The sequence below is a fragment of the Pleurodeles waltl genome, chromosome 8 (genome assembly GCF_031143425.1).
Source record: "Pleurodeles waltl isolate 20211129_DDA chromosome 8, aPleWal1.hap1.20221129, whole genome shotgun sequence".
NCBI lineage: Eukaryota > Metazoa > Chordata > Amphibia > Caudata > Salamandridae > Pleurodeles > Pleurodeles waltl.
In genome coordinates, this window is record NC_090447.1 from 1,161,823,608 (window position 1) to 1,161,842,894 (window position 19,287).

The 19,287-nt window shown below is 47.6% G+C and overlaps 1 protein-coding gene across 3 annotated transcripts in view; it reads left to right on the plus strand.

The window, feature by feature from the left end:
- The window catches only part of ZC3H13 (zinc finger CCCH-type containing 13), a 532,845-nt gene that overhangs the window by 237,180 nt on the left and 276,378 nt on the right, over window positions 1-19,287 (plus strand). For all 3 annotated transcript variants that reach the window (XM_069205400.1, XM_069205402.1, XM_069205401.1), the window contains exon 11: window positions 1,489-1,923. In XM_069205400.1, the coding sequence (XP_069061501.1) occupies window positions 1,489-1,923 (435 nt within the window). The remainder of the gene's footprint in view (window positions 1-1,488; window positions 1,924-19,287) is intronic.

The window sequence follows — 19,287 nt, forward strand, 5'->3', positions numbered from 1 at the left end:
CTTCCCTCTCAGGGTTGGGGGCTGGATTTGCATTTACAAGAAATGACTGTAGAAGGTGTGTGTATGCACAACAAGGCTTTCAAATCAACTAGAGTTACTGGCTATCTCGCAAGTACTCTGAGCTTTCCCACCCATGTTCAACACAAAGTGGTCCTTATAAAAATGATAGCTATGTTTTACCTTCAAAGGCAGGAAAGCACACACTCCTCTCAACACTGGCACAGATTATACGGCGTAGAGCACTTCACAACAGGATACACCTTGTAGTGGTGTACCAGTGGGGGTGGACAACAAGTTTGTTGACCTGTTCAGATGGATGCGGCAACAGGTCCATGAGTGTGAACTCCACCCACATGTCCTAATCTGGCTAGACTGCTCCCATTGAAGCAGGATCAAGACTGATTTGCATAGAGCTGTGTCCAAACTGAGATGGCATGGTGTGCAAAATAACGATCGACTGGGATGCAACCTCGAGAAATTACCAGTGGCTGAGATTAAATTAAGCATTTCATCCATCCCTTTTTATATACTTTACTATGGATGAACTGGTCAGGGATATATGCCACTCTTTCCTTATGAGGTTCAGAAGCATGGCAAATGTCTCCCACGTAGGCAAGACAGCCTTGGTTTATAACCCTGCTAGTTCTGTCAGTGGGTCCCCATGAGAAGCTCCCCGATAAGCCGGACCTTCTTACACAGACCCATGGCGCAGTCAGACACCTGAACCCTAGGAAACTTAATACAATAATCTGACTCCTGAGGTCCTAGAGTTTGGGTATCTTAATCAGCCTCAAGAATGTAGGTCTAGCTTTAAGGAGGTATGCAGGCCTTCCTAGTAGGTTTGTCATTTGGCCAAGTTGAAGCAGTTTGTGTACTGTTGCCTTCCAAAGCACATAGACCGATTCAAACCAGCGGTCTAGGACATAGTTTGCTACATGTTGCATCCCAAGAAATCGGGTTTAGACTATACTTATGTATGCCTTCATCTAGCTACACTTGCAACTTATTTACAAAACAGGGAGCTATTCAAAGTCCCCATAATCAGAACTTTCCTGGAAGGACATAAACAAGTTATCCTGCACAGGGTACCTCCCACTCCTGACTGGAACATCAATATTATACTTACCAGTCTCGTAGGCCTCTTTCAACCCATACACTTGTGCCCCCCTTTGAATTCTGTCTTGAAAGGTTGCCTTCCTAGTTGCGATTCATTCTTTAAAGTGAGTAAGTGGCTCTTACCCATAAAGAAAAATAAGTTGCAACCGTCCAAGCCCAAGATTATGTAGAACATGTTAATCTACGGCTCTACACGCCACGAGCAGATGCTTGTAGTGTAAGTAACACATTCTTTTCAGTTGGGATTCTATCGAAGTGCAATAAGTAGACTTTTTCTGGCTAATTAATTTCCTCAAGGAATGTCTTGTTTTTTGAAATTACAAGTTTTACAACAAAAAACAAATGTCTAATAAGTTGATTATATTTTACCAGACACCCGAGGAGAAAAGAAAAAAGAGAGGGATATTAGAGATGAACGAGATGATGACTTGTCCCAAAGTACTTCAAAGGATCAAAGAGATGACCGAGAGTCAAGGGAAAGCCGAGATCTCCGAGATAATCGAGATGGTCGTGATCGTAGGGATGTGAAGGATTCAAAAGAGACTCGAGACTCCAGAGATGCACGTGATTACAGAGATGTCAGAGATAGCCGTGATCAAAGAGACGCTCGTTCCACCCGTGATACTAGTGAGTACAGAGATCGCGAGAGTCGAGAGTCCCACAGAAAGGAAGAACCTTATGATGAGAGCCGAAGCTATGCAAGGGGCCATGGCAGAGAGGAGCCTTCCCGTAGTGAATCGAGGAATGAATCAAGGAATGAGCGGTCTGGCAGGAGCCGAGGCAGAGTTCCAGATATACAAGAGAAAGGTATTTTTTATATTTTGTAATTCATCTGAAAAAATATATATAGCCATTGATGATGGTTTACTATTATTATTTGTTTTTGAAATTTACATTTTTAGGCAGCAGAACCCAGATACCCTGGTATTTTAAGACCATACTATTCTAAAAGAAAATTATCTCATGAGCCCACTTGAATGCTTAAGGCATGTTTATTATGAAAAATAAGCAAAACTAAATTGATTTTGCTACCCAGCGATGTAGAGCTTTGCTTCTCCAAGCAATTCAGCTCCCAGTGCTAAACCCTCCCCTAATATCCTCGACTCGGATGCATTTTCTTTGTACAGGTGGTTAAACCAGAATACAGGGGACAAAACCCTTTTTGAAGGCCGATCGACTAGCACCAGTGTTAGGCACGAAGACAGCTTACCATTGATCATACACTTAGTATTGGGCCTATTTGTTTACTGACAGTGTATCTTGGTGGAAGATATTCATAGTGTAGTCAGTACCTCTCTGGCCGCCTTAGTAATATGGGTAAGGATTTTGTGACACATCTGTGAACCTGAGAGGGTCAGGTTATAGAGGAATGGGTAGTCTCTTTCAGTGTCCTAATTGACCACAATTTAAGCATGACCCACCGGAAGGGTTTGCTCATCTCTCACCTTCCATTAATCTAGCCTACCTGCTCTCCTACCTGGCCGCCCTGTTCCCTTCTGGAGACCGACACTTGCAACCCTCTCCCTTTTTATAGTCTGTTGAAACAATTGCTTCTGATGGATACTTCAAACTGCAGATTTCTTTCCCTATCAACATCCCCTGGTTGTCAGATTGGATGAGGACACTTTGAAGCAGTACACAGTAGGAAGCGTTGTGCTGGTCTGCCCCAACCTCCTTCACTACTGAAGGGACATGCGGAGCTGCATATAAGCAGCTTGATGATAGTTCCTGTCTTTCTCCACCTTTAATAGATTAAGGTTTTTCTTGGACAGGGCCTCTGTCCTTGGGCCTTTCTGGATGCAGGGCAGTCTCCTGGAGCTGGGCAGAGGTTAGTGTTCCCGCACCTTTAGATGCAGATCTGGAGCTTCTCCTTAATCTACAAGACCCCCTTTTTTTGTCTAGAAAAACAAGGTTCAGAATGTGTAGGGACTGTTACAAACAGATGCTTGTAAAGGACCCTCACGAAGTGTCTTTGGTGCCTGAAGTTCGAACACAATTCCATAACCTGTGATGACTGCACTCAGATGAAGCTGAAGGCCCTATGTTTAGACGCAAAGCTTTATCGCCAAACATAAGAAGACTGCACACCATGACCGGTCGAGGTTGAAAGAAAGGTCCTTTTCTCATTCCCAAAGTAATTCCCACTGCAGATCATGTCACAGTCCACAAATTTGAGTAAGTACAATAAAGGGTATAAGATGTCAAAGAGCGAATTTACTCTGTCTGCCACTCTCAGACTCCACAGAGTGTACAAGGGCAGCACATGCAGCACCTGATCTTGCTCCTGATCGCTATCTGAGATCTGTTGCTGGTTGAAATCTATCTTTATCCTCCCTGTCAGCATCCCCCACACACACACACAACGACTTGCCAATGCAGGAGGGGGAGTTGCAGCCTCTGAGCAGCATGCCCCATGACCTGATTGAAGGCTGTGCCATGCTCCCATTGGTAATCCTTTTGATTGTGATGCACTGTCCTTGCAACACAGGGGATAATTTTATTCTCCAATATGATTAAAAAAATTGGATTGAAGAACTGCATGATGCCAGTGACCTTCCTACTTTTCCAGATACTGACCTTGTGTCTCCTCTTGTCAGACCTACAGTTACCAACTATAGAAGTAAAGACTAATGTTCTGACATACTCCATCCTGGTCAAGCATCTACAGAGCCTATATTATAACTTTTAATAAGCCCTGAGAATACCCACTTGGTCAAAACCATGTTCAGGGCCACTTTAGGCAGATGGTTTGTTATTTGCAAGAAAAGGAGACTCAGCCTTTCTTATGCAACATCCTGCACCAGCTTGGTCGTGCAAGTGTCCTCTAGTAAGGTAAATCCCAGCATCTTCCCTACCACCTCACTTGATTGTGAGTCAAAACAAATAGACCATTTTGGTGAGCAGATCTTCCTTCATGAGCCTTGCTCTGAGGCCAGTAAATGCCTTCTGTCTGTAGGAAACTACTCCAGTGCCCTTTGGGACATGGTGGCACAGGTTTCACCGGCATCTCTGGATAACGTTTAGGCATCCCCTACTCAAACTTTCTAAAATGGCTGTGATGCACCGAAATTCGTAATGCGTTCTGAGTTAGACATGGCAGACTGCCTAGGTTGCGCAATAAAACCGGTATGCCACTTCAGCCCCACGCTTGGATGAAGTCAAAAGGCTTCTCAGGGGATTTCTAAGCTCCCTGATGGACTTGCCGTTTGATGGCTCCTGCCTGTTTGATGATAAAGCTTATTTGATGCAGGAACGATATAAAGAAAGCAGGGCTACAGTATGTTCCTTGGGTCTTACTGTCCCCACTAGTCAATTCCATTAGAAGTTTTGCCCTCCCTGTGGCTATGGTCTGGCTTTTCATTTTTGCCAATGCCATACACTTCCATCTGCCCAGCAGGCCTTTCACCACTTTTGTGGCAGAGGTCGGGGTTCACTGATTTAATGTCAAGAACAGAAAACACAGCATGCAACTCATTTCCCACCCCTTCTGAATCCGCAGAAGCAAAGCCGATGAAGTGTGCTGTTGCGGAGCCACAGCCACCCTGTTGGAGGCAGGATCTGATAATTTCCCCCAGGGGTGGCAGGCCAAAACTTCATATAAGTGAGTCCTCCAAATTGTACATTGGGGCTATGCTCTCGTATTCATTTCCATCCTGTTGCACCGTATACCACCAACAGGGTGGCTGATGAAGGACCACCTGTCCATCTTGCAGCAGGAAGTGCAGGCCCTTTTTCCAGAGGCAATATTGAGGGGTCTGTCTTTGAAAGTATGAACTGGGTGTTACTCTTGCCACTTCCTTCTGCTGAAAAAAAGACAAAAGCCTTGTCCCATTTTAGATTTTCACGCTTTCAATGGCTTCTCGCAGAAGGGCAAATTCAAGATGCTCATGCTTGGTCATGTCTGCTGTAGGCCAGGAGACTGGATGGTGGCTTTGAACCTGCAAGACTCTTATGTTTGTAGCATGTGTGGCCGTAGATACACATGCTCTGCATACTCATGGCATTTAGTGTTAGGCTTGGACAATTACGAGTTGTTTTTCTTTTGAGTTAGGATGAGTTGGTGACTCCTCCTCCGGACGTGGATGCAAATGGGCGCTGATTCCTTAGATTGTTTTTCTCCGCCATCAAGTTCAGACGTGTGCTCCCAGTCTCCACAAGTTTGTCAGGTGTCGTCCCGGCCTTTGAGTCCGTTGCCTTCTTCAAACTGAGCCAAATCCATTCCTCCAGTCCATCATTGTTGTGAGACCAGACACCTCTGTGCTTGGGGCCCTTTGGGCCACCACGTGCTCTTGACTACCCTTCGGAGAATGAGCACATGAAATGACAAAGCCAACACCCTTCAAAAAATGCCCACAGTGCCATTCTAAATACCCCTGGGCTGACCCCACCTTCTAAATTTGTTGCCTCTTGCTCGAGCACAACACAAGCCACTGCAACTATTCGGCATTCTGAAGCAAGAAGATTTTGTGCTGTCATTACGACTGATGCTAGGCCCACACTAGGATGACAAACTCTTTTGCAGAAACACCTAATCTTCGGCGAGGCTGATTGCCTCGACGCAGAGCAAGAGGACGAAGCATTGGGTGAGTTGCCCGATCTACTAGCACAACAGCCAAGTCCTCAGTTCATCGACTTTGTTTCAGAGTCAAGTGAGGATGAATTCATGGAGGAAGAGCAGGCTCATGAGAACTCCATCCACATTGGTCTGCTCCAGTCAATGCTGAAAGACCACGCCTCACGTGAATGCAGTTGACGGCAAAGTCTTTCTCAAAACTCTAAAACTCCTACTTGTCGGATCTCGGCAACACCTTCTCTCCAGTGGACTGGTGCCGAGCCCTATGCTGAAGCGGCTGCCACCTTCAAGTGGGCCACCACTCTTGGGTGCTGTTGGACATCAAATCAAGGCCCTGGAGCCGAGAAGAGACCCCTGAAGTGCCTCAACACTCTGCCACCCTTGGTCCGAGCACGTCTGTCAGTGCTAAACCCTCAACACACACTCAGACTTACTCCAGGCCAATAGGTTTTTATATTGGAAAATATCTTTTCTTAGTTTATTTTAAGAACCACAGGTTCAAGATTTACAGTTAATACTTTAGATGTAAGGTACTTCACTTAGATACTTTAGGAACTTTGAATGAAAACGATCTCATGTACAGTCTTTGTAAAAATGGCAATAAGCTATTTACAAAGTGGACACAGTGCAAAAATCAACAGTTCCTCGGGGAAGGTAAGTTAAGGTTAGATTAGGACTTAAGTAAAACACTTACAAGTCTCAGTCCTGGGGCATAGGCAGCCCACCGTTGGGGGTTAAAGGCAACCCCAAAGTTACCGCCCCAGTAGCTTAGGGCCGGTCAGCTGCAGAGGTCAAAGAGGTGCCTATGGAGAACAGGGGTGCTCCGGTTCCAGTCTGCCAGTAGGTAAGTACCTGCGTCCTCGGGGTGCAGACCAGGGGGGTTTTGTAGAGCCCTGGTGGGGAGGGGCACAAGTAGGCACTCAAAACACACCCTCAGCGGTACAGGGGCGGCTGGGTGCAGTGTGCAAAGCAGGCGTCTGTTTTTGTATAGGTTTCAATGGAGGGACCCGGGGATCACTATAGCGATGCAGGCAGGCACAGGGGGGGCTTCTCAGGACAGCCACCACCTGGGCAAGGCAGAGGATCGCCTGGGGGTCACTCCTGCGTTGAAGTTCGGATCCTTCAGGTCCTGGGGGCTGCGGGTGCAGTTTTGGTCCCAGGCGTTGGGTCCCTTGTTACAGGCAGTCGCGTCAGGGGGAGCCTCTGGATTCTCTCTGCAGGCGTCGCTATGGGGGCTCATGGGGGTCGTCTCTGGTTACTCACGGGCTCGCAGTTGCCGGGGAGTCCTCCCTGAGGTGTTGGTTTTCTGCAGGTTGAGCCGGGGGCGTCGGGTGCAGAGTGTAGAGTCTCACGCTTCCAGCGGGAAACGTGAAGTCTTTGGAAGTTGCTTCTTTGTTGCAAAGAAGTAGCTGGTTTTGAACAGGGGCGCTGTCCACGGGAGTTTCTTGGTCCTGTAGTCCAGGGCAGTCCTCTGAGGCTTCAGAGGTAGCTGGTCCCTGTCGGATGCGTCGCTGGAGCAGGTTTTCGAAGTTGGAGACAGGCCGGTAGGGCTGGTGCCAAATCAGTTGTCGTCTTCCTCCTTCTCTGCAGGCTTGTAGGTCAGCAGTCCTTCTTCTTTCTTCAGGTTGCAGGAATCTGATTTCGTGGGATCTGGGGAGCCCCTAAATACTGAATTTAGGGGTGTGTTATAGGTCTGGGAGGGCAGTAGCCAATGGCTACTGTCCTTGAGGGTGGCTACACCCTCTTTGTGCCTCCTCCCTGTGGGGAGGGGGGTCACATCCCTAATCCTAGTGGGGGAATCCTCCAAACTCAAGATGGAGGATTTCTCAAGGCAGGGGTCACCTCAGTTCAGGACACCTTAGGGGCTGTCATGACTCGTGGGTGACTCCTCCTTGTTTTTCTCATTATCTCCTCCAGCATTGCCGCCAAAAGTGGGGGCAGTGGCCGGATGGGCGTGCATCTCCACTAACTGGGATGCCCTGGGGCGCTGTAACAAAAGGGGTGAGCCTTTGAGGTTCACCGCCAGGTGTTACAGTTCCTGCAGGGGGAGGTGAGAAGCACCTCCACCCAGTACAGGCTTTGTTCCTGGCCACAGGGTGACAAAGGCACTCTCCACATGTGGCCAGCAACATGCGTGGTGTGTGGCAGGCTGGCAGGAACTGGTCAGCTACACTAGAAGTCAGGTATGTATTCAGGGGGCATCTCTAAGATGCCCTCTGGGTGTATTTTACAATAAATTGCAAACTGGCATCAGTATGCATTTATTGTGCTGAGAAGTTTGATACCAAACATCCCAGTTTGTAGTGTAGCCATTATGGAGCTGTGGAGTTCGTGTTTGACAAACTCACAGACCATATACATTTATGGCTACCCTGCACTTACAATATCTAAGGTTTTGCTTAGACACTGTAGGGGCATAGGGCTAATGCACATATGCCCTCACCTGTGGTATAGTGCACCCTGCCTTTGGGCTGTAAGGCCTGCCAGAGGGGTGACTTACCTATGCCATAGGCAGTGTGAGGTTGGCATGGCACTCTGAGTGGAGTGCCATGTCGACTTAGTCATTTTATCCCCACGAGCACACACAAGCTGTGAAGCAGTGTGCATGTGCTGAGTGAGGGGTCACTAGGGTGACATAAGACATGCTGCAGCCCTTAGAGACCTTCCCTGACATCAGGGCCCTTGGTACCAGGGGTACCAGTTACAAGGGACTTACCTGAGTGCCAGGGTTGTGCCAGTTGTGGAGACAAAGGTACAGTTTAGGGAAAGAACACTGGTGCTGGGGCATGGTTAGCAGGGTCCCAGCACACTTTCAAATCATAACTTAGCATCAGCAAAGTCAAAAAGTTAGAGGGTAACCATGCCAAGGAGGCATTTCCTCACAAGCCTCTTTCGGACCTGAGACCTGCTCTTGATTCAGGAACATCCCACCCTCCAGAGGCTGCAGCAGAATCTTAACAAAAGGCAGGAGAGAATCATCAACCACCCACACATAGGCAAGATTTCTGGCTCGGAGAAGACCCTACCAAAGAAGCATGGGCTTGCCTTGGAGGAGTCTCTGCCATTACACACTCCTGTACTCCTCTTGACTGCCAAGGCAAAGTCACCACTCCTCTGCTACCTCCTCAACCTCCTCCTCATTTTCACCACCACCACCTCTTTTACCGGAGGTGTTCCCAAAGTCATACTCGGGTACTGACAGTCCCATCCTTTATTCCCCAGCCGGGAACTTTGCTCAGGCACCTCAGGAGATCCTTGAGAGGATTACGACATAAACCATCAGACAGACCCCCACCTAGAACATGTCCTAGTCAGTGCCTCCCCACCAGATGACACCACAGCATCATTCAGTGTGCAGCTGCCTACCATAAGGTAGAGATTTATGTCATCCCAATGGAGGATACTTTTTTAGTAGAGATGCTCTCAAAGACAGACCACTTTGTCCACTACCTCTCAATGTTCAAGGGATGATTAAATCCACTGCTGAGATCTCCAGAGGCAATGAAAGCTTGCATGGTGACACCACAAATCGAAACTAAATATAAACCAGCATCCTCTAACCCTGTCTGTATGCAGGGTCGTGCCCCACCGGATTCCATAATGGTTATCACCGCTACAGAGCAGCAGCCCGGGCCTGGGGACAATCTGCCTCCTGATTAGGTGAGTGAATGGCTTGATGGTGTGGGGAAAGAGAGTAGTAGTATGTGCAGCTATATATTTCTCCATTGCTAACTCCATAGGCCTCCATTCTTGTATAATAGAGCCCACTGTGACTCCATCATCTCCCTGGTCAGCATCGCAAAAGTGGGTACAGAGTCAGTTGACAAAAACAGCCTCACTCCATTGTGTAGGAAACTGGCACTTGTTGCAGTTACCCCCCACTCTTTGCCTAATATTGATGCTGACTTGACTGTCATTGTGCTGGGATCCTGCTAACCAGGCCCCAGCACCAGTGTTCTTTCCCAAAAAATGGACCATTGTTTCCACAGTTGGCACACAGATAAGTCCCTTGTAAAAGGTACCAGTGGTACCAACGGTCCTGTGGCCAGACAGGGTATCTAAGGGCTGCATCATGTGTTGTGCCACCCTAAGGGACCCCTCGCCAAACACATGCACACTGCCTTTGCAGATTGTGTGTGTTGGTGGGGAGACAAAGGCAAAATCAACATGGCGTCCCTCTCAGGGTGCCATGCCCACAAAACACTGCCTGTGGGATAGGTATGTCACCCCACCAGCAGGCCTTACAGCCCTAAGGCAGGGTGCACTATACCACAGGTGAGGGCATAGCTGCCTGAGCACTATGGCCCTACAGTGTCTAAGTCCATTCTTAGACATTCTACGTGCAGTGTAGCCATATTAAGTATATGGTCTGGGAGTTTGTCATTACAAACTCTACAGTTCCGTAATGGCTTCACTGAATACTGGGAAGTTTGGTATCAAACTTCCCAGAACAATAAACCCACACGGATGCCAGTGTTGGATTTATTCTAAAAAGCAGACAGAGGGCATCTTAGAGATACCCCCTGTTTTTTACCCAATCCTCTAGTGTAGGACTGACTGGCCTTTGCTAGCCTGCCACTAACAGACAAGTTTCTGACCCCATGGGGTGAGGGCTTTAGTGCTCTCTGAGGCCGGAAACAAAGCCTGCTCTGGGTTGAGGTGCTTCACACCTCCCCCCGCAGGAATTGTAACACCTGGTGGTAAGCCTCAAAGGCTCAGGCCTCGTGTTACAGTGCCCCAGGGCACTCCAGCTAGTGGAGATGCCTGTCCCCTGGACAAAACCCCACAGGTTTGGTGGGAAACTTATAAAAAACAAGGAGGAATGATCACTTCAGCTGGGACGAACCCTAAGGTGCCTAGAGCTGAAGTGACCCCCTCTCTGAAAACTCATCCATCTTGGTTTGGAGGAAAGGGACCAATAGGGTTAGGAATGAGCCATCCTCCCCAAAGGGAGTGGAATGAAGGAAGGTGTAGCCACCCTCAGGGACAGTAGCCATTGGCTGCTGCCCTCTGACCCCTGTAACACCCCTAAATCTTGTATTTAAGGGCTTCCCTGAAACCCAGCTCACCAGATTCCTGGCAACCTGACAACCTGTAGTGCTGTAGATTCACATGTGTCCACCATGCTCTCTGGATGCTTGTGCTTGTTACAGTTACTTTCACTATTTTTTCACAAACTCCTTTGGCACGAAGATCTCTCTATACTAGATTTTGCTTCACGTTTCATCCTTACCCGCCATGTGGGAAAACAATCTTAACAATGGAGTAAATGACCGTGCTTGTTACTAGCAAAAGGAAGTCAGAGTACCTCTTGACTCAAAAGGCTTTAGTTGAAGAAAAATAGCTTGTACACATCTGAGCCCAACACTAGATGGCAGGATTGGGCACAGCATGTGAATCTATAGCACTACATGCCACAAAGAGATACTTACTGGGTAAGCAACATTTTCCATCTACTGAAACTGCGCAGACTATCTTCCTTCTGGCATTCTTTGTCTCACCTCATCCCTCTTAGGAGGAAGAGTGACTCCCTCCTTTGGACCTTCAAAGGGCACTGAGCTTTTATTTTGATTGCACTTATAAAAATTGGGTGGGCAATAACTTTTTGTGGGTTTCTCTGGGGCAAAGAAGTAGGGGGAGGCAGTGCAAAATCAAACCATCTCCGGATATTTTGCCCTCTTTATTAGGACCTGATACGCACTGATGAAGAAGCAGCCTCAAGAGGGCTTACAGGCTCATTCTATCAAAGCTAGTTCTGCTACCAGTATCCGCCCTGGACATCCGTCAGACAGCTACGTGGGCCTTTGTGCATATGTTCACGAAATACCACTCCTTGGCAGTCGGTCCAGTCGACAAGCATTTTGCCAGCTCTGTCCTGCAGGGCTTTTTTGTTTGAGCCTGTGCACGGACTGTTAGAAGTTGCTGAATCTGCTGTTAGAAGTAGCCATCAGAAGAACAAGTTGCCTACCTTGAATAACAACCTTTCTTGTAGGATACTCTATCTAACAGCAGATTCCTCATGACCCTCCCGATCCCTGAATGAGCTAGGACCTTTTTACATCTAAAAAGGTCTCAGTCTAGAGATGAATACAGTGCTCATGCCAATTTGGAGATCAGTTCTGCTTCTGAGGGAGCAGATAGCCTGTTAAAAGCAACTGACGCAATATGTATGGTTGCCACTTGTGTGGGGCTCTGCTTGTCACTTCAAGAGTGGAATGACATTGGTGCAGAGCCTTAACCACCTACCAGCACACATGAGTACTGCTTTAAAGTTTCCATACCCAGTCTGTTGCATGAGAAATATTCATAAGCTGGGGACTCTGCAATTGGATAGAGTATCCACCAGAAAGAACATTACCAAAGGTGAGTAAAGTGTTCTAAAGAAATTAATTTAATAATTGTTTTCAACTCCCTTTTCCAATCCTACATAGCCACATAGTGAATGTCCATTGAAACAAAGTCTGCTGAATTCTTGGTGTAACATCCAGTACATAGGGTACTCAACTGATTCTGTACATAATGTAGCAATTCTTGCACAAAGGCTTCACTCATAGTCTCCTGAGCTTTCTCCCGGGGATGGGCTAGGCCCATATTACGTCTAAAAATATCTGTAAGCTTTCCTAAATAATCTGCTGGTGGCCTTTGCTGATTTTGCAGTCTGAAATGTTTATCCAATCTTCGTAGCTGGACATGCCTCCATTATAGGATTCCACAACCTCTCCTTTGTCGCTGGTAAATCTATAATGTTTCGGTTAACTGACCTCTTACTTCAGTTGACACAACCAACATCAACTGATTTACATCCACCCAATTCAGTTTATACCATTTACTGTTAATCATGTAACTGTGAGGGATTGGCGCATAAATTGGGGAACCTTTGGTTTCTTTAGGTTAATCAGGATACCCGTGGACATGGACTGTTACTCTACCTCTGGGAGCGTGGTAGGTTCTCAAAGGGCTCGCTAGGATAGCTGTGGTGAGCAGCCAAGAATTCTCTAGAATGCATGTGAAGCACGTGAGATACCACAGTAGTCACACAGTAACTTATCACATGAAAGGAGTCACACAATGTTGCAAAAATAAAGGTACTTTATTATAGGCACACCAAACTAGACGACCGTTGGTATATGAACACAAAATATACGCTGGTAAGCACTCGGGAAAAGCATAAATTAGCAAGGACCCTATATGGGTGCCAAACCATATACTGAAAATATGGAATGTGAACAGGTGTCTCCCCCCTCCAGAGTGTATGGAGTAGTTAGGCAAGGACTGAAGAAGAGTGGAACCCCGAAAAGTAAGTACCTAGAAGATCCCCAGCAGCCGGGTGCAGAGAGGTAAGTTACCCAGTTGTCCCTTAGGCTAACATGGGGACGTCGTGGTTGGAGAAATGCAGAAACAAGACCAGGCAAGTGGAAGACAAGTTGGATTCCGGGCGAGGAAGACCTGCAAAAAGAGGGGACTGAGTCCAGTCCATGCAGGAGTGTCCAGGTGGGCCAGGAGGCAATGCCCCTGCACCCCCCAATTCTGTAGCTGATGATCGGGTTCGCTGGTGATGAAGTCCATCTGCGGGGTCCCGGAGTCCCTAAAGTTGCCTATGAACTGTCCCCCGAAGGTCACCGGTTTGGAGATGGGTCTGTGGTCTGGAGGACCACAAACAAGGACAGGCAAATGCAAAAGAGCGGTTGGAGGTTTTTCAGAGCTGTGGAGGTCCAGCAAGGTCCCGGGGACTCGACCTGTGGAGGGGAGTCCGGACTAACCCTCAGGATGCAGGAGAGCCAGAAGAAGCAGTCTGAGCCCTCGCAAACAACTCACCAGCAGCAGGCACAGTAAGTCGCAGTGAGGCCCAGTCAGCACACCTGAAGAGGAGTCCCACGTTGCTGGAGTAGCAGAGAGGTGCTGTCCTTGCAAAGGTAGAGTGCTGGGGCTACTTGGAACCCGAAGATGCCTTGGAGCAGGAGTCAAGAAGCCTTGGTTGGTGCAACAGTTGCAGTGCACAGGGGTTCTGTCCTATTGGCAGCGACAAGGGCTCATCGTTCCTAACGTTGGACAGAAGGCAAAGAAGTCCCTAGAGATCCCTCTGAACCATCATCTGTGTTGGAGAATCTTCGCAGATCCGACGAACAGAAGCTCCCACCAGCCGGACGTCGTTGCCTTAGGTGCCTGTGGATGCAGGGGAGTGACTCCTTCACTTCAAAGGAGATTCCTTCTTGCTTCTTGGTGCAACTGAAGTCGTACCAACCCCAGATGATGCACAGCTGTGGAAATGTTGCAGAATGTTGACAGGAGCTGTGGAAACAATGTTGCAAGGAGAAGTTATCTCAGGTGGTGCAGTCTTGTCTGGTTCCTGTGTAGCCCAGCAACGGTTCTAGAGGCCAGGAACAAAATATATCTTTGCAGAGTGTACCTGGTGGAGTCTTGCATGACAAATCTGGGGACCCACCCACCCACAAGGGAGTCCCTAAATAGCCCAAAAAGGGGGTTTGGTTACTATCTGGGGGTGACCACCTATCAGGAGGGGGTCACTGACGTCAGCAACCTGGCCTACCCAGTCAGATGGTCTCAGAGGCCTCTGCACATCTTGTCTCCCAGAGGCCTCTGCACATCTTGTCTCCAAGATGGCAGAACCAAGTGGCCACCTGGAGGAGCTCTGGGCACCACCCTAGGGGTGGTGCTGGACAGGGGAGTGGTCACACTCCTTTCCTCTGTGTGTTTCACGCCAGAGCAGGAACGGTGCAAAATGGATTATGCAAGGAGGGCACCAGATGGGCCCTTCAAAGCAGTCCAGTGGCGCGGGGAAGCTACCCCTCCTCAGGTTGCATCCTTCTACTACAGGAAATCTTTTGTTCTGGCCGCTGCTTGTGTTGGTCAAGCAGCAGGAGGGCAGGATCATGTCTGGGGGGCTGCCTGCAGACCCTGAAAGACTTTTAGGAGCAGAACTGAGGGATCCTCCAAAGAACCCCCAGGGTGGATGGAATCGTGCCACCAATACTGGAATCTGTACTGAGGTATGATTCCGACATGTTTGATACCAAGATGCCCTGGTGCGGATCTACCATTATGTAGTTGAACCATAGGCAGTGGCCAGTACATGGATAAAATGTCTTCCCTGCATTTACTATCTAGGGAATTGGAACTGGAGTTCGTAGGGGCACCTCTGCTCATGCAGGGGTGCCCACGCACAGAGGGACCTGCACCCTGCCCCTGGGCTGTAATGGCCTACCAGAGGGGTGACTTACAGTGACCTGGTGTAGTGACTAGCAGTGAAAGGGTGCATACACCATGACACTGCAGGCTGCAAATGGCGTGCCTGCAGACACAGCTTGCATGGGCTCCCCTGGGTGGTATAACACATGCTGCAGCCCATGGGAGACCTCTGGTGTACCAATGCCCTAGGTACCTAAAAACCATATACCAGGGACTTACTGTGGTACAGCAGTATGCCAATTGTGGGGTGAATGAATTAACAAAACAACCAAGTTTGGAGGAAGGAGCACAACCACCAAGGTCCTGATTAGCAGTACCCCTGTGAAAACAGTCCAAGCACACTGACATCAGGCAAAAAGTAGATGTAACCATGCCAAAAAGAGGGGACTTTCCTGCAGAGTCAGCTCTGTGTCTTATGCCCTTTGTCCTGTCCTCTAATCCTTCTGTTTGCCACTTGTCTCAATGCTCTTGCTTGTTTTTGATTTAGTTGTGCCACTCTTGCTGGTTGTGCTGCCGGTGCTGCACCCTTTCTGGGATCTGCCTCATTCTGCAACCTGAGGCTCGTGCCTAATGTTTATTAGCTTCTTCATTCGAAATTAGGAATATCGGCCATCATTCTGGACAAATATCATTTTAGGATCTTGCAAACACTTTCTCAAATTGCTTCAATATTCTACATGAAAGCTTCCTTTCTCCATAAAGGACTTTTTCCCATCATTGTACATAGCATGGTCAGGAGTCTTTCACTGGGGGCTGCTTTTTCTTATATTTCATAGTCCCCATTTCTGTTTTACAATCACACACAGGAGGACAGAAAGGTGTGTGCGAGCATTGTTCCGCAGTGCATTCTGCGGAGGGAGAGAAACGGGAAGGCCTGAAGGGAAGTGAGCCTTGGTTAATTTTTCTTCAACTGATCTTGTGGAGGGAGGACGAAAAGTATATTTTGGTCACCTACACTGACCACCCTGCTTCCCTCCACCTTTTGGCTGATCTCCGGTTAATGGTGTGAGGCTAGTGGAAGAGCTGGGGTGGCTGTGAGCTTCTTTCGCATACATATTCATCCATATAGAGTTGATGCTAGGGTCCCAATACTCTGCCTATCTTTCCCCTTTCCACACTATTCTTTAGTGCCATTTCCTTGGCAGTGAAGATTGCACACACTGCTTGCTATCTTCTGGAACTTCTCCCCACCTGCCTACTGATCTGGTCTAGACCTGTCTTCTCTTACCCAGGTGAGAAATGTGCATGTCCTTGAGTACCCTAATAAACAAGTAAATCAGTAGAAAAGTTAGCATGTTCAAACATCACTTTATGGTTTAGGCAAATTATCGGGTCAAATGCTGGTCAATGCTCCACTGCAGATCCCCTGGAGAAATGTTTCCTTTACATTTGGCACCTGAGGTCGTCGTGTGGAGTCCAGTCCAGCTCTCTTCTCACCTCAGCCCAAGAGTAGGCAATTTCTGGCCAATACATCCTGTTCTGTGAACGATAAATGTCTCTCAAACCCTCCGGAAGTCTAAGACCTGTTTTCTCCACTACTGGAACTTTCATAGATTCCCATGCTTGAATCATTCCCCGTCATCGAGATGGGAGTCCCTGGTACCATGTAATAGTAACACCATGATAAAGATAGAGCAAGAAGGCCCTATGCATCGCAATTTTGCACTCTATCATAGTCAATTTAAAAAAGAGGCCAAACTTATCCCTCAGCTAATGACCTTTAGAACACTCCTGAGAGAATCTCCAGTCCCTCAGATTTTCCATAGCACAAGTGCTGAAGAACAATAGTAGAAGGGAAAGGAGAGCATCTCATGGGAGGAGAAAGAGTCCAATACTGGAGAACTACAGTTACACCTAAGTAACTTATTTTCTTACTCCAGTATTGGAACTTTCATAGATTCATATGCTTGAATCAAAGTACATAGCAGTAGCGGGCAAATTGTAATGCCAGATCTGAGCACCTTAAAAGAATACCAACAAGATCTGTAAGCAAATATCCAGATATAACATAAAGCAAACCACAACTGAGTACATCCGTAACCATATAAACTCTTTCCGTTTGCTGCATTTTAATGCAAGCAATATGCAGAACTAAACAAAGGATGGTGGGAAGTCAGAGATAGCTAACCTTTAATGGAAAAGATGTCTTGGGACTGCCTGGCAAACGCCATCTTCCCTTGAGGAATGCTTAATGTTGGATAAAAGTATGCCGATTCTTCCAGGTAGCTGCTTTGCACACGTCCTTGAGTGGTACCCCTGCAAACAGCGCAGATGAGGTCGATACAGCCCTCGGAGAGTGAGCGCAGACAGAAGTTTGTAAGGGCTTGCCTGCTGTCTGGTGGCAAAATTGAATCGCAGAGGATTTCCATCTTGCAATGCTTTGTTTAGAAAGGGGTTGGCCCTGGTACTGTAAGCGACAAACAACTGGTTCGTCATATGGAAAGATGTGGTCTTGTCGAGGCAGAATTTGATGCACCTCTAACATCAAAAAGAATGAAGAGCCCTTTCCCACTGGTGTTGAAGGATTTGTAAAGAAGGTCTTCAGAAAAAGTGGCTCATTGTTAAGGAAATCCAAAGGGACTTTAGGTATGAATTGTGGGTTTGTACGGAGGATTATCCTGTTATCTCTGATCTGTAAGAAAGTTTCCTGAATCGTCAAGGCTTGGATGTCACTGACCAGTCTAGCTGATGTGAGAGCCGCCAGGAGGGCTACCTTCCAGGTTAGAAACTTCAAAGTGGACCTGTGAATCGGCTCAAATGGCTGTTTCATAAGCTGTGCAAGGACTGTTAAGATGCCACAAAGGAGGGGAGGTCTGAATGGTGGGAAGACCCTGAAGAGCCCTTTCAGGAATTGTTTGTGAAATCTGGACGACCATAAGGAGGGTGTCCTCTGTGAATGTGTAAATGAAGAAGTAGCAGCCAGATTAACCCTGATGGAGGCATGAGCGAGGCCTGAACGTGTGAAATTCAATAGATAAGGTAATGTCATCTCCAGTGAGGAAAATAGTGGATGTATCTGGTGCTGTTGGCACCATAAATAGAACCTCTTACACTTACAGGAATAAGTTATGTTACTGCTGGTAGCTCTGGCCCTGGAGAATATGTCCCTACACTCTGGAGCAATGTTCAGCTAGGCAAGCTCATTGTGTTCAGGAGTCATGCTGATAAGTGAAGAGATTCTGGATTTGGTGTAAGACTTGACTCTTGTTCATGGTCAGAAGTTAAGGGGAGACCTTTAACGAGATGTGAGCTGACTGCAGTAGAAGCTCTGTAAAACAATGTTGGTTTCCCTGGGATGTGCTCTGCACATAGATGTGATGGCCCGAGAGAGGGAGAGACCGAGAGGGAGAGACCGAGACCTACAGTACTAGTCGGATGCACAAGGAAATCATCCCTAATAACGACTTGTAAAGGCGTACTGAAATTAACCTATTTTCTGAATGGCTTTTGCCAATGCAATCAGTCTTTCTTTTCTTTCTGCAGTGGGAAAGGCTATGTTGGATCTGGTGTCTAAGTTTGCCCCCAAAAAGGATGTAGTCTGCGATGGTTAAGGACTGGACTTTCTCCAATTGAAAGTGAGGCCAATCTTGTTGTAACAGGGCAATACGCACCCTGGTAGATTTCTGTGCTGCCCGAAAGGACTTAGCCTTGATGAGCCAGTCGTCCAGGAACGGGAATACTTGGTGCTTCTGTTTTCTTAAGAATGCAGGCACAGGTGGCAGGCACTTTGGTAATATCCTAGAGACTGACTTCAGACCAGAGGGTAGAACCCAAAAATGATAGTGGCTGACAGCTACAGTGAGTCTTAGGAATTGCCTGTGAGAAGGGTGGATGGGGATATTAAAGTACGCATGCTGCAAAGCGAGGGTGGAAATATAATCCCTGTGGTTTAAGCAGAGGATAATATCTTGTAGCGGTATCATGCTGAATGATTGCTTATGGAGATATATGTTTAAATCTCCGAGGTCAAGGATAGGCTGACACTCCTTCCACTGTTTGCGAATTAGGAAGAAGCGGGAGTAGAATCCTTATTCTTTTTGGAAACGGAGATCCTCACTATCGCTCCTTTTTGCAGCATCATCTTGATATCCAGTTCGAGCTGATGAAGATGTTTGGGAATGGACTTATGTGGAGGGTTGGGAGGTGGAATCTGGAGACACTAGTGTGTGTCCGAACTGAACCAGATGTAGGACCTATTGGTCCAATGTTATCACCTGCAACTGATGATGATATTCTGCCTCCAGTCTGAAATTTGATGGGATAAGGGTAGCTGGAGCCTTGGCTAGATCATTGGTGGCGAGAAGAGTCTTTTACCTGATGAGCAGGCCTCCCCCTGGGAGCAGGTCTGTTGTATGTCACTTGTGGAGGTTGTCTTAGGGTGTATTGCAGAC